This window comes from Anabas testudineus, chromosome 16 (assembly GCF_900324465.2).
Source record: "Anabas testudineus chromosome 16, fAnaTes1.2, whole genome shotgun sequence".
Taxonomy (NCBI): Eukaryota; Metazoa; Chordata; class Actinopteri; order Anabantiformes; family Anabantidae; genus Anabas; species Anabas testudineus.
The window spans coordinates 15,127,796-15,152,748 of NC_046625.1; the positions used below are offsets into that span (position 1 = coordinate 15,127,796).

Below are 24,953 nucleotides of genomic sequence, written 5' to 3' on the forward strand. Positions count from 1 at the left end.
CCATAATGTGATATCAACAGGAATCTGGCATCTTACATGGTGATGCTCTTCAAGTGTCACTTGTTACATATCAAAACCGTGGAATACATTCTGAATGCACTGTAATATTATGCCAGTGATCAGTATCATATGTAGACTATTACTTGTTAAATGACAAGGCAGGATACATATGGGAAAGACAAGGAATAACTAACAAGTCACACAATAGTGTGATAGGAAAAAGAATGGTGGCATTTTGTGCATAAGAGTAGAGTAATGCAGTCTTCTTGTTCTTGGTTCCTGTCCATTGCTTTGGTGTCCATTCTTAGAGCAGAAACTGTGAACCGAGGGAAGAATAACAGAGGTGAGAGGTTGAGATACTGTAACTCTGTAATTATAAGCATTTAGGTGAGGAGGAGAGAAACACAGAGGGCAACGGTTGTATTTGTCAGCCCTCTTTTCTTGTTTATCTGCTGCCCTGAAACCTTGTTAGCATTTACACTGCAGAACCACACAGAGGTGCATACTGTCACTCGCAAATTATCAAATCAGTGAAGAAAAGAGGGGGCAGTAGGAGAAGAATAAAGGAAATTGGGAGGGTAAGCAAGTTTAGAGCAGAAAGAGAAAGATAAATATGTGCACCTATGTAGGAGAGGAGACTGAGGAAGAGAGAGAAGAACAATGTGAAGGAGAGACAGATAATGGGAATCTTTATGCATTACTATTCAGGATGCATTTCACTGCATTGCAGTGGCACACTGACACACATTCACAACTACAGTTACAGAGAGTGTACGAGTATATATCTTTGTAGAAATGCAGTGAGTAGTACAGTTCACTACATTGTTGACTTTTTTCTTTGTTATTGATTAATATTGTCATTAAGCTGCACATCTAGCTGCTGTTCTTCTAAAAGACACAGATGTCAGCCTGCAGTTGTATTGATGCCTAATTTTACTTTTTGTAGACATAAATTGCTGTACGTTTACACCTTGGTAATGATAGATGCAAATTCCTTTGTCTTTTATCTGCTTTGTCAGAATTCAGTGAACATGGTGCCGTGTTTAGGGTAGAGGGCCTATTAAAATTTATACTAGGTGGTACACCTAGTACAGCATACATCTGCATACATATCCCCATGCAGTTGATATACCACTAATACAGTTCCTGTTGTTGTACAAGTATTAAATTACAAAGACACTGACTACAGTATGGTCCAGAAAAACGACTTAATCTCAACTTCTATCTCAGTTGTATGTGTTAATTATACATTTAATTTTACAAAATGGGAATTTTTTACATATTGTCTTGTGTCTTTGGATGACAACAGTTGGGAGCTGTAGTCAAACAGTCCTGAGTTCTTGTGTGTCAGCACTGGTCACACTGCAGCAGGTGCATGTGTGTGTCTGCTCTTTCACACGTTTGCATGTGTCGTAGCCAAATGAGGCTAGACTTGCTGACTGTTGAGTGTGTTTTGTGTCTGTGGGTAGACAGGGTAAGATAGACAAGCTGACTTTCTGTCAGTGAGTGAAGAAGAACTAGTAGCACATCAACGTTATTCTTATATACCTTTGAGTAAAGGGCCTATATCAACATATCCCCCTTACTTAATTACTTGCTGGTAGTGTAAACAGACTTTTTAAATAATTGTTTGACTTGTTTATTCAGCTCTCTCAGGCACCAGATTCATTAAAACCCCAATAATCAGTCACTCAGTTTATCATTTATTGAACAATATAAATGTATATTTATAATGGGCTACCAGACTGACAGAGTAGACTAATAAATCAATGAAAGAAATGCTAGCCTGTACTCGGCTACACTACTATGTGGGTGGCTCCATCTGGGCATGCCAACTGCTCAGTGGGGACTGTGTGTATGTCATCATCTGTCATAGTCTGTAAAATGCTAAAGTCTGTTCTTACACACCAACATATTCTAAAAGTAGCATCTATTACAGGCAAAACATACATATTAAATAGATGACCAATCAGTGACCCATGACGGTCGGTCTAATCTCTCAGTAAAACTCTGGCTAGTTAATACTTGAATGTAGTCTGATAAATAAACATAAAAACAAGTTACTGTCACCTGCATCATGTAAACAGATGAGGTGAAACAAAAATTGTCTTCTAAACATTGCTAGTCATGCTGTGCAGACGTACATAATCAAAAAAAAGCTCATTACTCATTTGTAGGTGTGAAAAACGCCACGTGTTTGACTGAAATGCCAACGTGAAGGGGAAAAGACACATTTTTAAATTTAGCTGTGGATGTAGCCTTGGTGTTTCCTCCAGCTCTGTAATTAGCTAGTGAACAGATCGCCTTACCTCTGTTCAGCTGGGAGAGTATATGGTTGTGTGTGTATCCAGCTGGTCTCCAGTCTCTTATCAGTGTAACCACTGGCCCATAGTTAACAGCAGCCATCTGGTGCCCATACACATAGTTGGTTTTAGCTAGCCAGCCTCTCTGACCATCATGTCAGAACTGCCAAGTGTTTCATCCTTATGTTTTTATTATATCAATTTATGAGGAGGATGTTTTTTATTTCATCATTCCTTCCTTCCTTTTTTCTCCTCCTCCACTCATTCAATCACTTGTTCTTTTCTCTACATATCAGCCTTCCCTTTATTCTCTAATGACAAGCTGAGATCTGCATAAGTGCACACTGGTTTAGTGTGTACCACATGCTGCCTTTAGTGGGTTTGCCTGCAATAAACTATGAATCCTATTTTTAGATGGCACACATCAGGATCTGCACCATCTTATATGTATTAATTGCATGTATTCCAGGTATGCAAGTTAAAAGAAAATAATCATATTTGCGTATTTGAGTATTAAAAGTTTAATTTGCTAAAACGTTACTAAAACCCAAGTTATGGCACTCATACCATGTATTATCAATAAGTGTCAAAAGGTCAAAATCTACTTATGTGCTTAAGACTTCTAGGAAAGGATCATGTTGTGTTATATTGCTATTGGTCATGTTCCATCCTACTGTATTGATGCCATTGTTAAAAACAGTTTCAGATCACATCCTAATATGTCACATTCTTATAACATCCTGAAAGGTGCTTTATAAATATAGAAAGAAATCCATCCTTCTACCTTTATTTAACCATATAGAGATGATTAGTCACACAGCCTGCTGCATTTGGGACGATTGTCTAAATTATTTAGCCAGTTTATTCCACCACTAAGCCATAAATAAACAGTAGTCACTCACAATAAGGTTTTGGAACCGCACTCTAGCCTACTGCAATAAATGGGTCACATCATAATGAGAGCCATTGATAAATCACTTTACAATGACCATTGCCTTTTCACAATGTGTTCTTAAAAACAGGGACACATGAACTGTGTAGTTTTTTCTAATGTGTTCTTATAAAATGCATGAATAGATACAAACTCTGTGTCAGCACAGTGTGACACTCCAAGGAGTATTCTGGGGGGTGGTTGAGGACAAAGATGGACTTGGCAAGTTGACATCAAATTACCATCTTGTCTCTCTGTCATTTTCATTCTCTCGCTCTAACACACACATACACATACGTGCACACACACAGAGAAAACTATCATCTCTGTCATAAATGTAACAACAAACTATGAGACACTAGTTCCCAGAGTCACACAGAAAGCTGAAACATCAGAGACAAGCGTTAAAGCCTATAATTAATTAAGATATAATGCTTGTTGTGGACTCTTAGTTCTACAACTTGACAGTAAAAATAACATCATTTTTTGAATGTCAATCATTTGACAGAAATTGTAAATAAATAAATATAATACTGTATACTCTTTTATGCTACTGTGATGCATTGTTAATTGAGAAGACCTGGGGCTGTTGGTGTTTTTAAGAGTGGCAGCCAAATCACCCTCCAACCATTGTGAAAAACATTTTGTAGCCAGAATTGCACATTGGTTCTCAAAGTTTCTTAGGCAGCCTACTTGATAAATTTCAGTTTAGCATTGTTCAAACACAGTGGCATGAAAGAGTGCAGCTTATAGTGTCTTTGTGTCTACGTGTGTGTTTTTGTGTTAAGTGTTGGTGGTGACGGGATAATAACAAGCCTCCAAAACAAAAATGTCACCCAGCAGCTATTTCTACTGACAGCCAGTTATGCCACTGCACATACACACACACATACACACACAAGCAAGATTCAGTTGCCTCAGTGCCAGGTCAGACTGTTACATCTACTGTGTGTGTGTGTGTGTGTGTGTGTGTGTGTGTGTGTGTGTGTGTGTGTGTGTGTGTGTGTGTGTGTGTGTGTAAGACAGCTGGAGCTGCCAATGCAGCTATTTCTAGCCAAGGGTCAGTCGGTGCTAGACGAACTAGACGATGTGTAGCAGTAACTTTATTCTGAGAGCACCAAAACAACTTTCCACAGACAGGGCAGATCGGCCTGATAATGTATCCAGCTTTGACCAACATCTTAACTCTTCATGTACATGTAATGCAAATTCATAATGGGTAAGATGGTTGAAATCTAAATATTATTTAAATGATATGAATGTTTTTAAAAAATATATTGTAAAACCTTGCAACACCACATATATGTCTCCTAATATTACCACATGCTGCACATGTACTGTGCTTTGCATTATGTTGGAGTGCACATGTATCATGTGCTTCCCAAAGAGAGTGCCATGTCAGTCACTTTGCACATTGCAGAAAACACTAACCCAGTAACACTACTGGAGCCAGAGTCAGATTCCAGCTGGGCAACACACACACACACACACACACACACACACACACACACACACACATATATATACAGTTTCCAGGGTAACTGGCAGTCATGGCAGAGGCCACTTTGATTAGCTACCTGCTGTGAGAGCAAAAAAAGGGGTAGAGAGGAGACACAAGTCTCAAACATGCGCTATGTTTTACTGCTGAATTATTTATTAGTGATTATCAGATTCCTATGAAGTAAACAGTTTGTTATTAGTTTGGACTTCTTAAGAATTTAGGAGTTAGCATAAGTCTTAAACATGCATCATTTTTAATTTATGCCCAACTCTCTTATGTTAGAAGTTGACTTTTGCAAAAGTGACCCCTTGACAGAAAAGCGATTGAATGGAACTGTCTTCAAATGGAAGTGGTGGTATTGCAGTCCTACTTCAAATCTTCAGTGTGAGCTAGAGTGTAATCTTTCTAACACAGCCATAATGGCATACCTGTACACAGAGCAGATGCATTTCTGATACATATGCCTCACATTAAATCCAGGAGTTGGGTGGGGTTCTGCCAAATAATTAATCAGCTGAAACCAAACTGTTCTCCTGACAGTATAAACTAGATCTCACTAGCTTTCTTCTAAAAGTAACTCTTTTTTTCTCCTTAGGTTGTATGGCCTCTCTGTGGCACTGTGGCATGTATCAGCCACACCCTCTAGAATAACAAGCTGTCATAGTAAGGCAGAGGTGGGCAGGTGGATGGATAGGATGACAAAACAAGTCAGCGCAGGAATGAATGAGCATATTAGTATTGTATAACAGAGGTTTTTTTAATGGCATGTAGTGAATGGGTAGCGGAAAGGTTTTGAGGGTATAACAGGCTCTATGAAACTCCATAAAATGTGAATGACTGGGTAAAAAAGTCTCTTTGTGGTGTCTTTATGTACACATTCCTGTTGTAACAGTTGTTTTAAGTTTTCTTACCACCATGAGTGTGCTTGGTCCAGACCTTTCCCCACATGTTCCTAAAGGATTTTCCTTTTAGTTTTTTCTAAGTATACTATAGGAGAGTGTTTTGTGGGTAAAATCTTCAGACTCAATTGTTTTGTCCAGCTTTTATTGGAGCAGATCATTTTGTGTGTGTAAGTTGCGTTTCTGAGTGAGTGACATCTCTGTGTGTATCTCTGCATGTAGCAAGGACTGTACTGACAGGAGAATGGTTGCTCTGTTGGAGGGCATTCTCACTTCACATCAGATCATCGCACACAGACACACTCACACACACACACACACACACACACACACACACACACACACACACACACACACACACACACACACACACACACACACACACACACACAAACTGAGAGAATCACTCTTTCTGTTATACTGAACATAATGTCCCAAGAACTCCACACAGTTTCCTACAAGATCTCTCTGCCCCCACCCTATCTCTCCCCATACACACATACCCACATAGACACAGACAGTAGTGCTTTAGTCCCACAGAGAAACCAAATAGTCATACTGAGCAGCCACACAATAGTTCTGTCAATCAACATCAAGTTCTGCTTAGCTGTCCAGCCTGCAGCCTTCCAGTTGACAGCCAGTTACCCTATTTGAAGGAAACCTACACTAGCCTCAGGCACATTTTCTGGACTCTGCTCCAGCTTACCATCACTTTTTTGACCTGAATGTGTGTTCAATTTCTCACTCAGTGCTTCCTACTGGTTCCAGTAGTTTTTACAGTTTTCTGTCTTTCTTTGTAAAAACTGAAGACACATTGTCAAAAGTCTTAACACAGTCAGCAAAACAGAAGTCCATGTGGAGCATACTGTGAATCACTTTTCATTGCTTTCACACAAAATGCATTCAGTGACCTCAGATATCAAAATTCATTAACTCTATTCTTAATCAGAGACCATGAATTAGTCCATTAATCAGACCCCTTCTCTCTCTTTGAGAAGATTTATTTATTTTTCTGCGATGTTCGCTGTTGTAGTATTGTTTAGTATTTTTACAAACTTTGTCAGTGTTTGCTTCCTGAGTCTAACTTGTTGCCAGTGTTGTGGGGCATATGAGCTTATTTTGAGCCATGCATGGTGTGTAGTTTGAGTATTGACTAATGCTTGTTAGCAGTTTAAAAAAAACTAACTGTAGTTAGGTCAGTGAGTGCTTGCTAATTGTATTTTATTATGTTTGAAGTCCAGCAAGAAGGTGTTTCCCATCAGCAAAGTTACTTTCAATTTAGTATGAGATTAAATATTTACAGCATTAGCTGACTAGTATGTGCTGTTTTTCGAAAGCTTTTTTTACAACAACATGTAGCAGGTCTAATAAATGATCGTCAGTGGAGTTCAGTTGGGTTCTACTTTCATGGACATTAGTATCGCTTGGGCTTAAGTTGTAAATATTTGTTACCATCTTTCACAATGTGAAATTACCCTCCCTCTCTGACTTGACTCCAGCTTCTCCCTATTTTTAAATTATTGACTGTGCTATCATACAAAACATTCTTTGATGTGGATAGTTCAATTACCACTGAAATTTTCTGTACATAATGTCCTTTTCTAATGAGTAGCGATATCAACTTATGTCCAAAGATTGGTTACAAATAATCTCGTTCCTATCTTTCAGGAGGGACCAGAGACATTGGATCAGCATTGACCCGGATGTGTATGCGACATCGCAGCATAGAAGCTAAACTCAAACATTTCTCAATGTAAGAAGCACTAAATGTTTTATACGGTTGTGCTGTACTTTTCACACACTATTCACTTTTGCAACATATAGGGTTTTATAACATATCATATTGTGCAGTTAAGGAGAATGCCTGATGAGATTTTGTGGGAATGATTTGCGTGGAGCTCATTTCAATAAGTCACATCACGGTGGTTTGGCTGAACTAAAAGAAAATGCTTTTTGATCACAGCATTATATCTACGATATGTTTTTTCATGAAATGCTGGAAAAGAGTCTGTAACACCTTTAAACAATATGTGTCGCTGCATTTCCACAAACTTTAAACTCAACTTTGGTTCTGAATTCAACTCCAATAAGGTGTCTCAAAGTGAGTAGTCTAATTAACACATTTAAATACCATACAATCAATATGATTTGATCTTTTTTTTTTTGCTATGTACATGCCTACAGTATAGCCAGCCACCACCACCACCACAGGTAGAATACAATTCTGTGGGAAACACTGCAGACACATTGCATCTTATTTTCTCTCTCACACACACTGCTCAGACAAGGGGCTCTCTAATTTCATGTAGCATTTCGGCAAAGATTCCTCTTCCACAGGCACCCATACTTCTAAAAAATGTCTGCAAGAGTGAGAAGTCTAAATTTAGTTTCATGCATAAGCCTGCAGCTGCCCACTACTAACAGTCACAGCCTCTTAAACACTCACAAATACATCTCACATTTGGATAATGATTGACAGACATGACTGCCAAGCTGTTTACTTCCTCCTGTGATACGCAGTCAGACATAAACAGGGTTTTATTTCTCCCAGTGTCTGTTTTTCTCACTTTATGTCTCTCTGTTAATGAGTGACAGATCAGACAGGCCAAACACTATACAGACAGAAAGGAAAACCTGATCTAAGGATTTCCATGCATGGCTGTCTGTCTGAAACCTAATGACGTAATCACTTTTTGTTGTTCAGGCAGACCATTTAAAAAAATTAAGCTCAAGCATTTAGTATCCTGAAATAGATTAAATAGACAGTAAGAAGTTTAGATTTTAAAAGTTAACTTCTATGTAAAATGGTTTCACTGAACAGATGTAAGATGGGGTTAATTTGTTGTTTTTCACAGGGGATTCCTGGAGGGTTTGATCAACCCTCTCCAAGAACAGATGGAGGAGTGGAAAAGAGGAGTAAATACTTTGGACAAGGACCATGCAAAGGGTAGGCTAAACAAACACAAAAACAGGAATTATCTAGAAATTAGTTCAACCTTACAGTACATGGTAATTTCTTTCAAGACATGTAACGTGCCAAGTGTATTATTTCATTACCCTATTCAAAATTTGGCAAGTTACCAAGTAATTATGACCTGCAACACACAGTAGACTGACTTGCAGATTGTCATGCCATATTTGTTTGTTCTCTTTATATTCACACAATTATTTGACTCTTTTTATCTTTTCCATCTGCACCAGAGTATAAAAGAGCTCGTCAGGAAATAAAGAAGAAGTCCTCTGACACTCTGAAACTTCAGAAGAAAGCAAAGAAAGGTAAAATATCCATATATACATATTTTAGTTTTAATATGTAATTAAGCTATTGACACTACTAAGTGATGTACCCACAAGTAACATTTTGCCCACAAAGAACAAAAACCTTTACACTCCATAGTAAACAGCAGCTTATTATCTTTTGTCATAAAAAAGCACATAAATAGCTTACTGTAGGGATTAATTTCAGTTTCACTTAACAACTTGGAGCATTGCCTGCTAAACCAGTGAAAATATCCATGTCAAGTGTCAGAAAATCTGTTCGCATTAAGTTCTTGTAAACCAAACGAAAGTAAACGCTTTTGTTATCCTCTACTAGTTTTCAGCTTGCACGGAAGGCATGAAACTTGAGTCCTGAGTCTTGATTAGCTGTATACATGTGTTTCATTGCTTGACCTCTTGAACTTCAGTCTTTTCTCTTCCTTTAAAAGTAATGTACAAAAAGGTAGAAGGGGAAAATAACTAACCACTGCTGAATTACCTCAGTGATATAATTGTTTTGCTTGAACACCATGCACCTGGGCTTTAGTGGTATTTTAGTTTAGTTTGATTTATGCTGTGTGGAATTAAAGACTTCTTTCTGCAAGATGTCAACATTCAGGACCAAAGAAAAAAAATCTGATTACTAATGTCATAAAACGTCTTCAAAACAACTTGTAAAGAAAGATCTCAAGTTGAGATTGAATTAATTTCAAACAGGAAAATGGGAAACAGTCCAATTTGTATATATATACTTATTATTAGACAGGAGTGATGTGTATATAAAAGACCTTTGTCTGATTAGACCTGTGCACATTAAGTTAGAGTAAGGCTAAACATTACCTTACTTGGTAACACTCAGGGTGAGTACAGGGGCTGTTTCACTCTGCACTTGTCTTGGCTCAGGTTCTACATACACATTCATTTACCTAGAGAAAAAAAAATACCAAGCAGAACGAAGGAATTAGAAAAATATGTTTCCAGTATCTTTGGAGATGTTAGTAGTTCAGGTTTGAATCGGTCAATCTCAAGTACAAGTTTAAGCAAAACATGAGTACAGTAGATTTAAAGTTTGTATACAATTTAGTAAACATTACTAATACTGCTGCAATAGGCATGTTTTACAGAGAATATTCAGCAAAATAATAAATTTTTTGTATGTTTTTATTTTTTGTTTGTCTTTTTAATGCACTGACAAATTGATCATAATCGTTGATGTGCGAGTGAGAAAGGTTGCAGTAGCCAATTTCAGATGTTTCATCTTTTTGTTAATATAAATGCAACAGTATGTCAGCATATAGCTTGTATCAGATGTCTGCTTTGAAAAAAAAAAAAACAAAGCTTCTGATATTTGCTGATATAACTGACGATTAATGTAGAAGTGTGAACATCATCAAATCATAATGGTCTTTTGCTTTTCATAGATTTTTTTTCTTATGCAGAGATATTTATAGTAAGCCTTTCTCTATCAGTATTAGAGTGGGATTAACTTGACAATGGTATTGATTAAAAAATGTAGTGGCACATTGTTTTGGTTTTATATTTTTCTTAGTGTATTAACATGCTTGTAAATGGTTTTGGGCACACAAAGCTGCACCTGTAAGTGATGGATTAGTGTGTGCTGGCACGCTTTCAGTTGACTTGAATGTTTTTCCTCTCCCTATCCACATGGTACCATCCTTCGCCTTATGCTGCACTGCAGCTGATAATGTAGGTAAGTCAGTTTATGGAATAAGACATGTCCAGGTTGTCGTTTCTACTACAATGCTAAACCAAACATCTTGGTTGCATTGTAAAGAAGCCATCAAATATTCAAACTTTTTTTTTTAATTGCAGGTGGTAAATGCATGCTGAATATTGACATGCTCTGTTTCTCCTGCAAATATGGCAACTATCAGTCTGTAGTTTGTTTGCCACAACATATTGGACCATTAAGATAATAGTAGTCTGAATCTGTGAACCTCTGTAGTACATTGTAGTACATTGTGTACAGAAACCCAAAATCCTGAATCACTTATTCACTGTCTCTACTACTGGGTTAAAGACCCTATATTGTTAAATAGATGAAGTAACAAAATGTGATTGCAAAGGAAACAGATGTTTAGTTCTGTAACTGAGCCACTTGATGGTATCACAGTGATACTAAAAATATGCCACAGTCTGAAGAAGAGAGAGGATAGGAAGTGAAGTGGAGGCTTCGGTAGATTCGAGATATCCTCTGGTCCTAAGTGGTCCAAGGGGTGGCTTCTTCTGCTTTATTTGGCCAGGTCTGTCATGTCTTTTTATCAGCCCTGTTGTGCCCTCTGTAAATGTGGCCCACGCAGGCACATTTTTGTTCCTTTACTCCGCTCACACACACACTTCTTTTCTGAAGCAAGTCATCTACAGTACAACACAAACTGTTAAATTAAATTTAGGAATTGGCTACTAGTTTTAGTCACACTACTTAAGAAAAAAGGACTTTTATGCACAGAAATAATGTGCCATCTGTCTGCTTGTATTGGTGACTTAAATCTTATATTTGATATGTGTCTTGTGAGGTTATTTTTTCTGACCTGAGAACCCAGCCTGGCTAAGAAACAGCCTGTGATTGCAACCTAATGCAGTCATTGGTCTTAGGAAAGCTGAATTAGCTAATCTCATAGGCGTGCACATGTATCTGAACATGTGCCATTTGTGGACAATTTCAGCTTTCACCATATTAATCTAGGCTCAGCTGCTGAATTTCTGACAAGAACTTCTGCTTCCTGTGTTTGAAGCGTAGACAAACAAAATCACAAAGAAGTCGAAGAATTGAGTGTTAAAATAATTTGTATATGTTAGTTAAGGCCATATGTTATGGTGTTACCATATCAGTTTTCCTATGTTAGTGACAAAGATGACAACTTTTTTATGTAGGAATAAGGAGCTTCTTGATGTGCCAATCTCAAACAGACGTAAAGTAGAATTTGGCTTTGGTTGTGATAATGTTAAGCTACTCTTGTGAACTACCAAAACAGCAACGCTTTCCACCTGTTTCTGCAAAAAATTACCACAACTTACAGGCTGCCCTGCTTGAACTACTGGGAGAAAACCAGAAAGTAGTAAGTTCCCTCCCTTTACTACATGCCAGGGAAACACCACAGTGTTGCTTTTCTACTTTTCTACATTGAGGCCAAGCAAGTAATAAAATTTAAAACATTCTTTTAAGAAAATTGAGTCAAAGAAAACATGCCTTTGATGAGAAAAATATATTTCTCAGTGGTACAGAAACGACTCCCTCTGAATGTAGGTCATGTATGATCATGGCAATATACTGAACCTAATTTCAAAAACTTATTTTCAAAACTTAAATTTGTATGCATGTAAAACAATGTTTGAAATGTCAGTCCAGCATACAAATAGTTTCTATGAGCAAGATGGAAAAAGTCTAAGTTTTGCCTGGAGGAAAATTAATAATAATGAAGTTTGGTTCTACAGTGGAAACCAGACTAATGAGCGAGGCCCAGCCAACAGCTCAGCTCTCCACAAAACACTGTATCATGTAATTCTATATGGGTCTGTTTAAAAAGTTGCCTTCAGATCTATATGAGACTAAAAATATATACTGCAATTTCCAGTTTGGCTTCTACAGACCACTGAATCAACTGATGAAAGTTATTATTATTGCATATTTTAGTTATTTTACTTTGTAAATCTATCATGTCACAAATATATTTACTTTAAATACACTGCTTAAAAAAATAAAGGGAACACTTCAACAACACATACTAGATCTCGATGAATTAAATCTTCCAGTTGAAAATCTTTTTTTTTACATAGTGGAATATGTTGAAAACAATATAACATAAGAATGATCAATGGAAATCAAAATCATTATCCCATGGAGGTCTGGATTCAGAGTCACACTCAAAATAAAAGTGGAAAAGTCAGATCCCAGACTGATGTAACTTGTGTGGAAATTCCTCAAGACAATTCAAAGTGAGGCTGAGTAATATGTGTCTGTCACGTGCTCAGTGTGAACCTCTGTGAAGAGCTCAGGAAGCCAAAGGTGAATCTGCCAATCCTGGTGTTCTCTGGCAAATGCCAATGGGCCTGTACGGTGTTGTGCTGTGAGCACAGGCCCCACTTGTGGACGTCGGGCCCTCATACCACTCTCATGGAGTCTGTTTCTGACAGTTTGAGCAGAAACATGCACATTAGTGGCCTGCTGGAGATAATTTTGTAGAGCTCTGGGAGTGCTCCTCCTGTTCCTCCTACAGCCCCCTCCAAGTCTCCTGGTGTACAGGCCTGTTTCCTGGTATCTCCTCCATGCTCTTGACACTGTGCTGGGAGACACATCAAACTTTCTTGCCACAGTGTGCAGTTATGTGCCAACCTGGATGAGCTACCTAAACAACGTCTGTGGGTTGCACACCCTGTACCTCTAGTGGTGAGGACACTGGCAAAGTGCAAAAGTGACCTAAAATCAGCCAGAAAAAATGAGGACAGGGAAATGGTCTGTGGCTACCACCTGCAGAACCATTCCAACAGCAGGTGAACAATCAGTGTTGCTTCCCAACAGGTTGATATCCCAGAAGTGTGATGGACTTGGACTTTGTATGGTTATGTGTTCTCTTTATTTTTGGAACAGTGTAGAATATCACCAAAAAAAAATAACTTTTGATATTTTAGTGAAAGCACTGGAAATTGCACTTTGGTAGTTATTTTACTCATGTATCTTCTCATTCTGGGTGAAAACATTAATTTAAAATACATTGTTAGCTAGTTTTACCTAATGGCAATGCTTACATTGTACTTTAGTGATCGAAACAAATAGTCAGTTGTGTTGTAGTGAGCACATAACGGCAGAGTTTACATTTGGTGCTTTCCATCATCTTGTCTTCATGTGTGAGTGTGAATGAGTGTGTTAGAAGCCATTGTTAATTGACGTAGACATAAAGCACTGGAAACAGAGCCTCCCACATGGTACATTGTGTGGAATCTACTGTATAAACTGCATTGTCACATCAAAGAGGAAAGAACTGGTGGTTTGTACTCAAGATAAGACCTACACCCTTATGTTTTAAATGAGGAAGATGATTTGCCTGTGTAACTATCAGTTTCTATAGCACTGATTAGCATGATACAGGGCCTCCCATCAAATGTCAACAAAAGACGCCAGTTTATCTTGCCCAGACACGAGCGCATACAGACAGACCACGGAGTTGCTTTCTGTCGGGTAACCTTGATGTATCAAAGTCAAGACTGTATATGTATATGGTTGTGTGTAAGTGTAGTTTGAGTGGTTAGATAATGTCTTTGTGGCCTACTGTATGCCAGCCTTCCTGCCTCAATTGAGAACTTAAGATTTTACTTCAGGGCATCTCTTTTAAGATCTCGCACAGTGATATCAATCAAAAACACCAACCAAAGGCCACAAAATGTTTTTTAATTTTCAAAATGATAACATTGTTCAAGTAATCAGGCGTGTTTCCACAGCAAAATTCTGGGCATTGTACATATATACATATATAATATATTATTTGTGTTGTAAAGGAAGACATTTAGTGTTAACATTCATCTCAGTAACTTAGTAAATAGACCACTGATCTGTTTCCTAGCTAGCTCAGTTTTTTTGTTTGTTTGTTTTTTTCTTATACTTGTAGTGATATAAATAACCTTGTGTCTATGTGTCCACATTTGTGTGTCTGTTTTGCATTCAAGGTCGAGGTGATATCCAACCTCAGTTGGACAGCGCCATGCAGGATGTCAGTGATAAATACATTCTGCTGGAAGAGACAGAGAAACAGGCCTTGAGAAAAGCTTTCATAGAGGAGAGGCAGAGATTCTGCTGTTTTGTGGCCCTGCTGCAGCCTGTTGTGGTGAGTACAGCAGGGAAGAAGGGGAGAAATGAGCCTTTAGAAAACAAAAGAAAGTCTACTGTAAACCCACTTCACACTGTATAGTGTCTTCTTAGAAAGACAGAAATCCTATATTCTGTGTCATTTATTGTTATAGGATGAGGAGATTTCCATGTTGGGAGAGGTCACCCATCTTCAAGCCATCTCAGAAGACCTAAAAGCCCTGACGTCGGATCCCCACAAGCTTCCTCCTGCTAGTGAACAGGTGTGGAAAAACATCAAAGATGTTGAAATGATCTGTGAATTAAATCACTCCTGACTGAGTATGACTGATGTTTTCTTTCCTCTCAGGTGATCTTGGACCTGAAGGGCTCAGACTATGGCTGGTCATATCAAACGCCACCCTCATCCCCCAGCACCACTATGTCTAGGAAGTCTAGCATGTGCAGGTAGGTTTCTGTATCTGTATCACTAGACTCATGGCCACAGTAAATGAAATAGAGACTTTCAGGTATTTCAGGTAGACATTAAACTACTGTAGCTAAGAAAAAAAGTTTTTATAACCCAGTGTTCTACAAAATGATCTGTCCTGTAGACCATATCAGTGGTTATATCAGTGTAAAGGGGTGGGGGACAAGTACTTGGAGAAAAACATCTATGTTGCCCAATCTATTTCTGCCACCCAGTGGTCAAATGATATGATAAAACATTGGACATTGTCAAAGGGAAGACACACTGAGATATTTTTGACATACAATAGGTATGTGTGATGGAAAATGTATTTAATAAGCAAAGCATTAAAGTAAAGATTAGATATGTTTTAAACAAAAAAACCCTGCTGATTTGAAGCTGTTCAGATCTTGTTTTCCACACTCTCTTGTCCCCGCTTTTTGTGTGTCTCCCAATTTTTCTTCAGTTGCTAAAAGGTTTATGCTTAGGGTTTGAATTGCTTTGCATTTGTCCTTTTAAAACCACATTTAAGGGCTGTGGGTGATAGAAGCAGAGCTTTAAAGTCTCTCCGGGCTATGCAAATATTTAAAACCCACAATACAATTTTTTTTCTTTTATTTTTATTTGGGTGTTATGTTTTTGCATATGCAGCATTTTCATCTGACATTGCAAAGCTGATGCTTATGAAATTCACAAATCATTGCAAATAAGTTGCTTTTACTATGTGTGTTTCTGTTTATGCATGATGTTGTGGCACTAGGGACTAAAATTAAATATAGGTTTGTATTGTTCCTGAGAATTTTGTTGTTAGTGTTGATTGGTACATACTGTATGTATATTTCATAGCACTAATTTAGCAGTTTAGTATATTCACTACAGATGTTAAATGTTTTTGCTTTTAAGTCTCATTTCACACAGTAATTAGAACTAGTATTTAGGCTACTGTTATTCTTTAAAGAGAAAAAACTTTCACCCAGGCATGAAATCCTGTGATTTCCTGCCTGTAATTATTGTCATTATGATTTCATGCCTCTTATGTTGGTTATTTTGTTGTTTTGCTGGATTGGCCTCAGTCACTGCTTGCCGCATCTTGGTGTGCTGTGTTAATTGTTTCCCACTCTGTCTCCTCCACATTCCCCCCCAATCCCCTGTCTTCTTTATTCCTTCCCTGATATTCCTTTTATCTTTCCTTCATGCATTCTCCTTTCTTTAATCCATATCTTTGGGTGTACTTAATTCTCTTTACCTGGCCTGTCACTGCCAAACTTCTTCTTCTTGTGGTGCTCCCCTTATACCCAACTCCTTCCAATTTTACAGTAGTCTGAACAGCGTTAACAGTAGTGACTCCAGGGGATCCAGTGGCTCTCACTCTCATTCTCCTTCCTCCTCTTCTTCCTCTTCTTCCTCACATCACCTCTTCCACCACCTACACCCTCGCCATCGGTACCGTAGCTCCACGCTACCCCAGCAGACGCCAGCTCGGCTGTCTAGCATCTCCTCCCATGACTCAGGCTTCATTTCTTCATCGCAGGACCAATACACATCGTACAAATCATCCTTGCCTATGTCAGCTGAAACAAAGGTAAGAAAAAAAATCCTCTGTTACCCACATTTAGTTTTGGATCCAAGAATGAGCCTTCCTCTGTTGCTGTTGTTTTTTTTATCCATTTCAGTCTAATGACAGACTGATCATACAAATTGTTTGGGGGAATGAAGAGTATTAGTATTAGTATAATATTGTGTTCATTTGTATACATGTACTGTGTTTTTGTAATTTGTTCTCAGGCCTCTCTCACCAAAGAAATGTTCATCTACTGACTGATTAAAAAAAGCTTAACTATGACTTACAAGACATTATAGTCGAAGACTGAGAGACAACGTATTTCTCACACATCTCCATAGCCACTGTCAGGGGCAGTGTGCTGGCAGCAGTACTTGTATGTGATCATAGTGAAGTCATTTTACTGCTGTTATTATAACATAAATGCAAAGGAAATTAGTCTGTCTCCATTCTAGCCCAGGGCGAAACAGGTCAGCCCCATCCTGCTATTAAAGAGTCGACTGCTGTGACAGACTGTGGTTTTCTTAAACTTGCAGAGGCTTGAGCATACTGCATGTTGTATTTTCATTAAATGAATCATAGTAAAATGACATGTTATGTGTCAACATAGGCACTAAGCCTTTGTCTCTATCGGTAGGTCTCGTTCTTTTGCTTTTATCTAACCATCTGACACAAGGATTCAGATAATTATCACTGAGATAGGCCAGGAGATTGTCGGTGTGGGGTTTGTGGTTTGAGATCAACCATGCAAGCAACAGCAATAATTGACATGTTAGCACGCCAGCAACCAGAGTTTCCCTGTCCAGCACACAATGTTATGGCTGGACTGCATGTTTTTATGATGGAGTGAAGATGGTTTGGCAATTTAATATCTGCTCCATTTACCGAACAGTCCTGGGAATCAGCCCTTTTGTTGCCTCCTTCTTTAGAGTTATGATGTCTAATGTTTGAAAATTTAACAGGGGGCTTTAACCCAGGGCCAATATGGCCAGACCATGACTTATATTTAATGTGGATCCATTTTATTTTCATCTGTTTTCAGCACCTGAAGTAACAAGTCACCATATGAAATCATGTTAATTTGATAACTAATTGCTAAAAGATCCCTAAAAATGGTATGAGTTTATGAGGATAATTTGTATTGTACATCTTTAAATTGTCTTCTAAAGAAGAACTTTACCTGTGCTTTCCTATAACAAGGCTCCAATACCTCTAGCATAACACTGCTGATGTCCATGCAGATAATGTCAATATGGCTACCAGTGCCCCTTTTCTACAGTGTTTCAAGTCACTTGGCTGTACTCCTCACTAACTGCTAAGAACTGTGGACAAGTTGCCTCTGCACCCTAACTAACTACTGCTGACATGTCTTTCTCTGCGATTCCTCTCCTCTGCACATGTCTGTCTTTCTGTCTATCTATATTTCTCTTTACCTCACTCCCTCTGGTATCGCGTCACTGCCTGCTTGCTGCTGCAGCCATCGCTGTCCCAGCCTTGTCCCAGTTCCAGCTCCTCTGAGGTGTCAGAAACTGGGCAACTTGTGACTTGTGACTGCAGCTCTCCCTCCTCTATAGCTGCTGCTACTGCACCTCAGCACGCTACTGACAAGGTGAAACAAACTCATCCACCATGAATCTTACCCCTACTTCACATAAATGTCCGCATTGTACCTGCATTGGATGCATCACGGCTTCCTCATACTAAACTTCAAACTTAGTGGTATGCTTTATGTACTTGTAGATGTAGTTTATAGGAAACTTCCAACATCAGTTTAAGTTTTCATTCAGTTCAACGTGTGTGATCATTTTCTTTGTTCTGAGTTGATGTGATCAGTCTGGATTCTGTATTGTTTTTGTATTTCTTTAATAATTTCTCCTGAATGATGTCATCTATTTTGTTTATGCTTTCCATAGTTTATCATTTCAGTAATTTTTCCCATTGTGTATTTGTTTCTGTTTTGTCTGTTTGTTATCCCTCCTCCCACCAATGCGCACACATTTAGTTGTCCAATGGTTTTGACCACTACAGTCCAACCAATTCCCCCTACCTGCACAGCAACGGGGGCAGTTTGGGCTCAGTGCCGGGCACTGCCTTCCCCTTCCTCCCTGTTTCCTCCTCATCTTCCACCTCCTCCTCCTGCCCCACTCGTTCATGGTCACGTCCTGCCTCAGCCTTGCTGCCAGACTATCCTCACCACTGCATGATGGGTTCCCCCATGATGCCTTCATCACATGTCCCCAGCTGGAAGGTTTGTTCATCACCTCAGTCTTGATGATCAACTTATTCTCATCCTCCTTATTCACAGTGTATTCATCATGAAAGCCTGGTGATTTTTTTTGCTCTGTTTTTCTGTTAAATGCACGGTATTTTTTTTGTATACCTAGGTAAAATTAGACAGGGAAGAATTTAGGAGAAATGTAAATTATTGACAATTAAAACATGTTTCTTTCTTTACAGGACTGGGCGAAGCCAGGACCTTATGACCAACCCATGGTCAATACACTAAGGAGGAAGAAAGACAAGGAGACCACAGGCATAGCAGTAGACAGCAATAGTACTATGAACAGTGCCAGCAGCCCTCTCTCAGGCCTGGCATTAATCTCACCTTCAACACCAGCCCCAGCTGAACTACAAACACCAAACTCATCAGCATCAGTGAAGGAGAAGAACAGGACTCCGGCAGCAACTCTGAAGGTTCATTTCAAGTTCTATCTCCTATAGTTAATCTCCCTTTACTACAGAGGCTCTTACAAACGCACATCCTAGTTAGATAATCGTGTTCATTTTACTTTGCAGTTTACATTGCAAAGTAATACTTTGTTTGATATTGTTCTTTTTAGGTTAATTCTATTTTGTATATATTTGTCCTTTCTACTCTCCAACTAGTTTAAATAATTGCTGTTTACTGAAAATGAAAAATCACTTTCATTGACCCGGTAATGTAATGCAGAGTTCTGTTTTTGGATATAAAAACTGTAAGATTTTAGAGACTCTGTCCACTTTTATGCCTCTCATCTTTCAACTTTGTGTTACAAAACTCAACTTTACTTCTGTTTTTCTAACAAAAACATACCAAAATTCTGCAGTGAGTAAATTACCTCTTTGTCTGCAAATACTTGATGTAGCACGTGAACATGAGGCAGGCCACCTGTAACGACATCTGTGATGTAAAAGTTTCAGATGACCTCAAATTTAACTTGCAGTCACCCAGTGTTTTAGCAGTCATGGCATTTAGACCACATGAACGAGCCCCCCACCACAAATGGTCCAGTGTAATGACTTTAATGAGTCATACCTAATGATTTTAATGACTTGAATGAACTGTATGTAACTGTAGCCAGACAGTCAGACTTGTTTTGTTTGGGTGATTGCTTCAGGCTGGTGATATTGAGGCCCATGAGGAACTGGCTCTGGCCTTATCCAGAGGTCTGGAGCTGGACACCCAGAGGTCCAGTAGGGACTCCATCCAGTGCTCCAGTGGCTACAGCACACAGACCAACACACCCTGCTGCTCTGAAGACACTATACCTTCACAAGGTAGCACACCATTTTTTAAATACTCTTCTAACTAGGCTATCAGGGTTTCACAGTATACAGTTGTGTTTAGGTCGATGGGTTATCATAACATGTACATTTGCTTATTTCCTGTAATGGAAAAAAATGCAACCAAACTGAGCATTTTGAGCATGTTAGCTTGACATATTTGCTGCCACATGCACATATGAGCCGTGTGTGAACGTACAGACAGGATCAGTCTGCACTGTTGCGCACCAACTATATTTTGGCTCCTATTTTAGCAGAAGTGTACATTTCACTATTTTCAGAATTTTAATAAATCAATCATTTAATGGACAAATCAATCTGCAGATTACTAACCTGATATTAATCTGCAGATTCATTTGTAATGTTTAAAAGATACACCTTAACTAACTATACCAGTAAAATCCTGCTTTTGGATTTATGCATTATTAAGATAATACTTGCATTCGCTTATCTAATATTCTCAATGCAGGACTTGTATTAGTACTTAAGTAAAGGATTGGATTTATTTTCTCCCACTGTTGCTAAACACCTTTTTCTTTTGACACTGTGATACTTTAACATTATATTATAATTATATTATAACGTGTTGTTATGTCAGGATACTACTGATCATTTTCTGTCTCTCTAGTCTCAGACTATGACTATTTCTCAATGGCTGGAGACCAGGACACTGAACAGCAGCATGCTGACTTTGACAAATCCTCCACCATCCCCAGAAACAGTGACATCAGTCAGTCCTACAGGCGCATGTTCCAGACCAAACGCCCAGCCTCGACAGCAGGCCTGCCCAGCACACAGGCTCTTTATCCTGGACAGGGAGCCTGCCCTGCAGGGCCTTATCCCCCCACACCTATCCATTCAGGAGCTTATCCACCTACTCCTGCTGGGGCTTATCCTCCTACCTCTACAGGTACAGAATGCACAGACTGCAATGTCTCAAATGTAATTTTCCATTCTTACCTTCTCAGGTATTTGTTTTATGTTTGCCAGATTTGATGTTTAACCTCCTTTTGAAACAAAAGTGCAAACCTACTATCAGAAGAATAGTTTCATTCAGTTTTATTTTCTTCTCTTTGTGTCCTTCATCATCTTAATAAAAAATAATAATGCTTAATAATTTATATTAATAATCAATATAATATATTGAAAAGTACTTGAGTACACTTATGTAGATTTTTAGTTAGTACATTTTTATATTTGATTTATGGCTTCCTTTATAATTTATGTTCTATCATTGCAGGCTCGTGTTCAGGTCAGGGGTTTTATTCTGGATCCAGCTCCTATAATGCCTCTGCCTCCTATTCTGCAGGCCATGGTCCAGTTATCGTCACTCCTGGGGTTGCCACAATCCGCCGCACTCCCTCTTCCAAACCTTCCACCCGGCGTTCAGGCTCAGTGGGGGGCACAGGCCCCATCCCGATTCGTACACCTGTTGTCCCAGTAAAAATCCCAACGGTGCCTGATATGTCAGGAGCAATCAATGGGAGCAGGGATGCAGAGGAGATGGGAGGAGGAAGGGGAGAAGAAAGCCCAGATTCTCCAACATTTTCAGGAGGGGATGATGCAGGAACTCTGCCTGTGGTGTCCTGGAGTGGTCAAGCTACAACCAATCCTCCCGCTCTTCCTCTGCCCAACCAGCTGACCCAGTTGCAACTCCACAGTGAGATCAGGCAGGAAGTAGGAGAAGAGGAGGTGGGAGAGGGTGGAGAAGGCAACATGCTAGTGGCCATCCGCAAGGGAGTCAAGCTCAAGAGAACCCTCACCAACGACCGCTCTGCACCACGCATCGCATGATCACATCATCACAATATCCAGACGGTTAAGAGGAAACGTGTCATCTGCTGTCATAGTGCTGAGGCTCCCTCTTCATTGTACACTGTATGTAAGTGGGTTCAGAGGCTTTAGAAATGTAGAAATAGGACGTCCAGAATCAAAAGGCCTCTTAAGTTAATCTGAGAAACCAGTTCTAGTTGTTCTGCATTTCTCATTCTGTACATTTTCACGTGAGGATCCTTCACAAAAATATATATAGATATGTTTTTAAGTTAGCTTATGATGTCTAAGAAACTATGTAAAGCTTAAGGACTGGTTTGGACCTAAAGTGACGCACGTGGTAGAGCCTTGTGTGAAGTCGGTAATTGTACGAGCCTGTACAAAGAACTGATTTCTTACTTATATCCTCTAATAAAGGCTTCTGGTCTAAACATTAAAATGTTGATGTAAATCCAAGCCCACAACTGCAAAGACAGTGTAAAATATGAGGATGTGAGGAGGACAGAGCAGCGTTACGCCACAGTTCATGTTCATTTCTTCAAGAAGACAGTAAAAATCTCTCCAGTATTCTCTGAGAAGCTCTGACGATGTGAACTGAATGCTTCTTCGGTGTAAAAACACTTTGTATTATATGTTTATTATACAGTATGTCTACATTAATTGCTTAATTTGAGGGACGCGATGATGCCTTCAGGATGGAGCCGTGTTGTCAAAGCCGTCTTCCACACACAGTTTGAATACTTACATATTTGAGCCGTCCACAGAACAGCACAAGGAGCTCCTCAAAAATCACAGGAAGTGACGGATCCACCCAAAGTCAAAGTTGTAGGAGACTACAGTGTGACTGTGTTTCATGGTCTATGCTGTGATAATAGGACACTTTTGTTCATATTGCTTTAGCATTTACTTAATTTGTAAAATAAATAGCAAGCCTGTGTTGCTGCAGAGTGAGACAGTGCTTCTTGCTCTCTGCATCCACGCTGCATTTCCATTGGCTCCCCCACAGTGCCAAAACCATTCAGTTCCACCTCTTTAAACATGTCATTTTTGATTTGTATATACTGATGAGGATGACACACTTATTATCTGAGGATGTAAATTGTTTTTTTCCTTTTTCTTTCCCATGTGCATTTCATTCAATCTGCATTATCTACATGCTGAGCTGTGTAGATCTCCTCACTGGGTTCTTGTAGCATTTAGTAGTCCTACTGCAACCTGCGGCACATGAATTGCTCTTAATGTTACTAATAAATGTCAAAGTGCTGTGTCAGAACTCAACTTTACGTAATTAAATATTTTATAGACATTAATGATTAATTTTTATGTTAAGTTAGGAGTTAAAAGGTGTCATTGGTAACGCCGTACTGTTTTTCTTGTTCTGGTTGCAGATATGATCAATCCTGTTGTTTTTGTTTTTGTCTTCTTTGTAACAAATGTGGCGTCAGTGCAGCCAAGGATAGTTTTTGTAACAGCATCAAAGATGACAAGTCCAGTCCGGACAGATTGAAATCCATTGTATTTTTCAACAAATACATCTTTAGGGGTACATGTTTATTGTGTTTCTGGAAAATAGGATGTTTTGAAGATATGTGGCTTCTCCTCAGACTGCAGCGGACAAGACAAGACAAAAGGCTAAAGCTATTATTGTGACTGAGTTATACTCTGTTTTAATTTTAATTTCAGTTCAAGCACTGTGAGACCATGGCTACTACAAGATGTATGAAAGTGTAAATATAGTCCAGGAGCTCGCATGTTAATTTATTTTCTTTCTCAACTTATCTCTATTTTTACACTATAAATTATCAGTTGTGCATGTTCTATCTGTTGTTTATCACCTTTTAGTTTCAGTGAAAAGGTCCTGCTAAGATTCACGGAAGTTATTATTTTACATAATACTTTAATAATCAAATGGCTGGCAGGTTTATAAGTGAACAGCAGTTATAGAAAATGGTGTTTGTAATGACCAACAGAAGCACAAGTGAAAACATGACTTTAGATTCATAATGAAATACTTAATAATAATACTTAAATTAGTATTATGATGATGATTGTGATGTGCGGTTTGATGCAGAGCTGCATCCACTTGATTTTCAGTTCAGTAAAGAAAATATATTTTGTACTGAATGGTTTTGCTATAGGAATACTTTGTGGGTGTTCACATATTTGGGACTGAATGAAGTCAAAGTGGACTGTGACCAGCCACGCTGAGCCGTGTTGGAAAATTCCTCGAGGGAGATTTTAAGTTAAAATGTTTGTACCTTACGTTCTACAGTACTGATCCACAGTAGATCAGTGCTGTACTACAGTTTATCTGGTCGGCATCTCACTGGTCTGTTTTACCTCAATACACACCAAGTTTCTCAGCACATTTCTCTCAATATACTAACCATGTACTAAAGGTTCATCATTGCTTGGATGTTTTGGGAAACCCACCATTCAGTTCTCGATATTGTGGATAATATTTTTGTGTCTGTTTTTAAGACCGTCCATCGGTCTAAAACTTGTATTATTCCCTTGTAATTTCCATATTTAAATTGCTAGCATAAATATATATATATTATCAGAGTTGCCAAATGTCACTATATCCTATGAATAAGAAGTTTCTAGTTTGTGAGTGTACGAAAGTTTCTAGTTTAGTTTGTAGCTCATCCTGACCCCTGATGAGAGTTGACCTCTCTGTCTGACCCTGTACAGTTCAACAGGCTGTGATGCAATTTGTTTCAGGAAGTAAAGAGGTTGTTATTTCCTGTGTAACCACAGTTCGAGCAATACAATAAAAGTATCCATTTTGTTTCAGCTCACTCACTCGGCTCACTTCTTGAAATCTCTCCTGGTGCGGATCAGCTGTGCGGTGACAGTAACCCAGTGTGACAAACATACTGGTTCCAGTGCAAGCTGCACAATGAGAGCATGTC

The 24,953-nt window shown here is 38.8% G+C and overlaps 1 protein-coding gene across 4 annotated transcripts in view; it reads left to right on the top strand.

The window, feature by feature from the left end:
- LOC113169545 (protein MTSS 1-like) overlaps positions 1-24,839 on the top strand; it is a 44,706-nt gene extending 19,867 nt beyond the window's left edge. The window contains exons 4-16 of one of the 4 annotated variants that reach the window (XM_026371039.1): positions 7,303-7,387; positions 8,490-8,581; positions 8,836-8,910; positions 14,575-14,732; positions 14,869-14,976; positions 15,063-15,160; positions 16,479-16,743; positions 18,200-18,331; positions 18,725-18,970; positions 19,180-19,416; positions 20,100-20,259; positions 20,894-21,175; positions 21,506-24,839. In XM_026371039.1, the coding sequence (XP_026226824.1) occupies positions 7,303-7,387; positions 8,490-8,581; positions 8,836-8,910; positions 14,575-14,732; positions 14,869-14,976; positions 15,063-15,160; positions 16,479-16,743; positions 18,200-18,331; positions 18,725-18,970; positions 19,180-19,416; positions 20,100-20,259; positions 20,894-21,175; positions 21,506-22,059 (2,492 nt within the window). In that variant the 3' untranslated portion in view covers positions 22,060-24,839. The remainder of the gene's footprint in view (positions 1-7,302; positions 7,388-8,489; positions 8,582-8,835; positions 8,911-14,574; positions 14,733-14,868; positions 14,977-15,062; positions 15,161-16,478; positions 16,744-18,199; positions 18,332-18,724; positions 18,971-19,179; positions 19,417-20,099; positions 20,260-20,893; positions 21,176-21,505) is intronic. The other 3 variants (XM_026371040.1, XM_026371043.1, XM_026371042.1) reach the window with 3 other exon arrangements.
- The last annotated feature ends 114 nt before the right edge of the window (positions 24,840-24,953 follow it).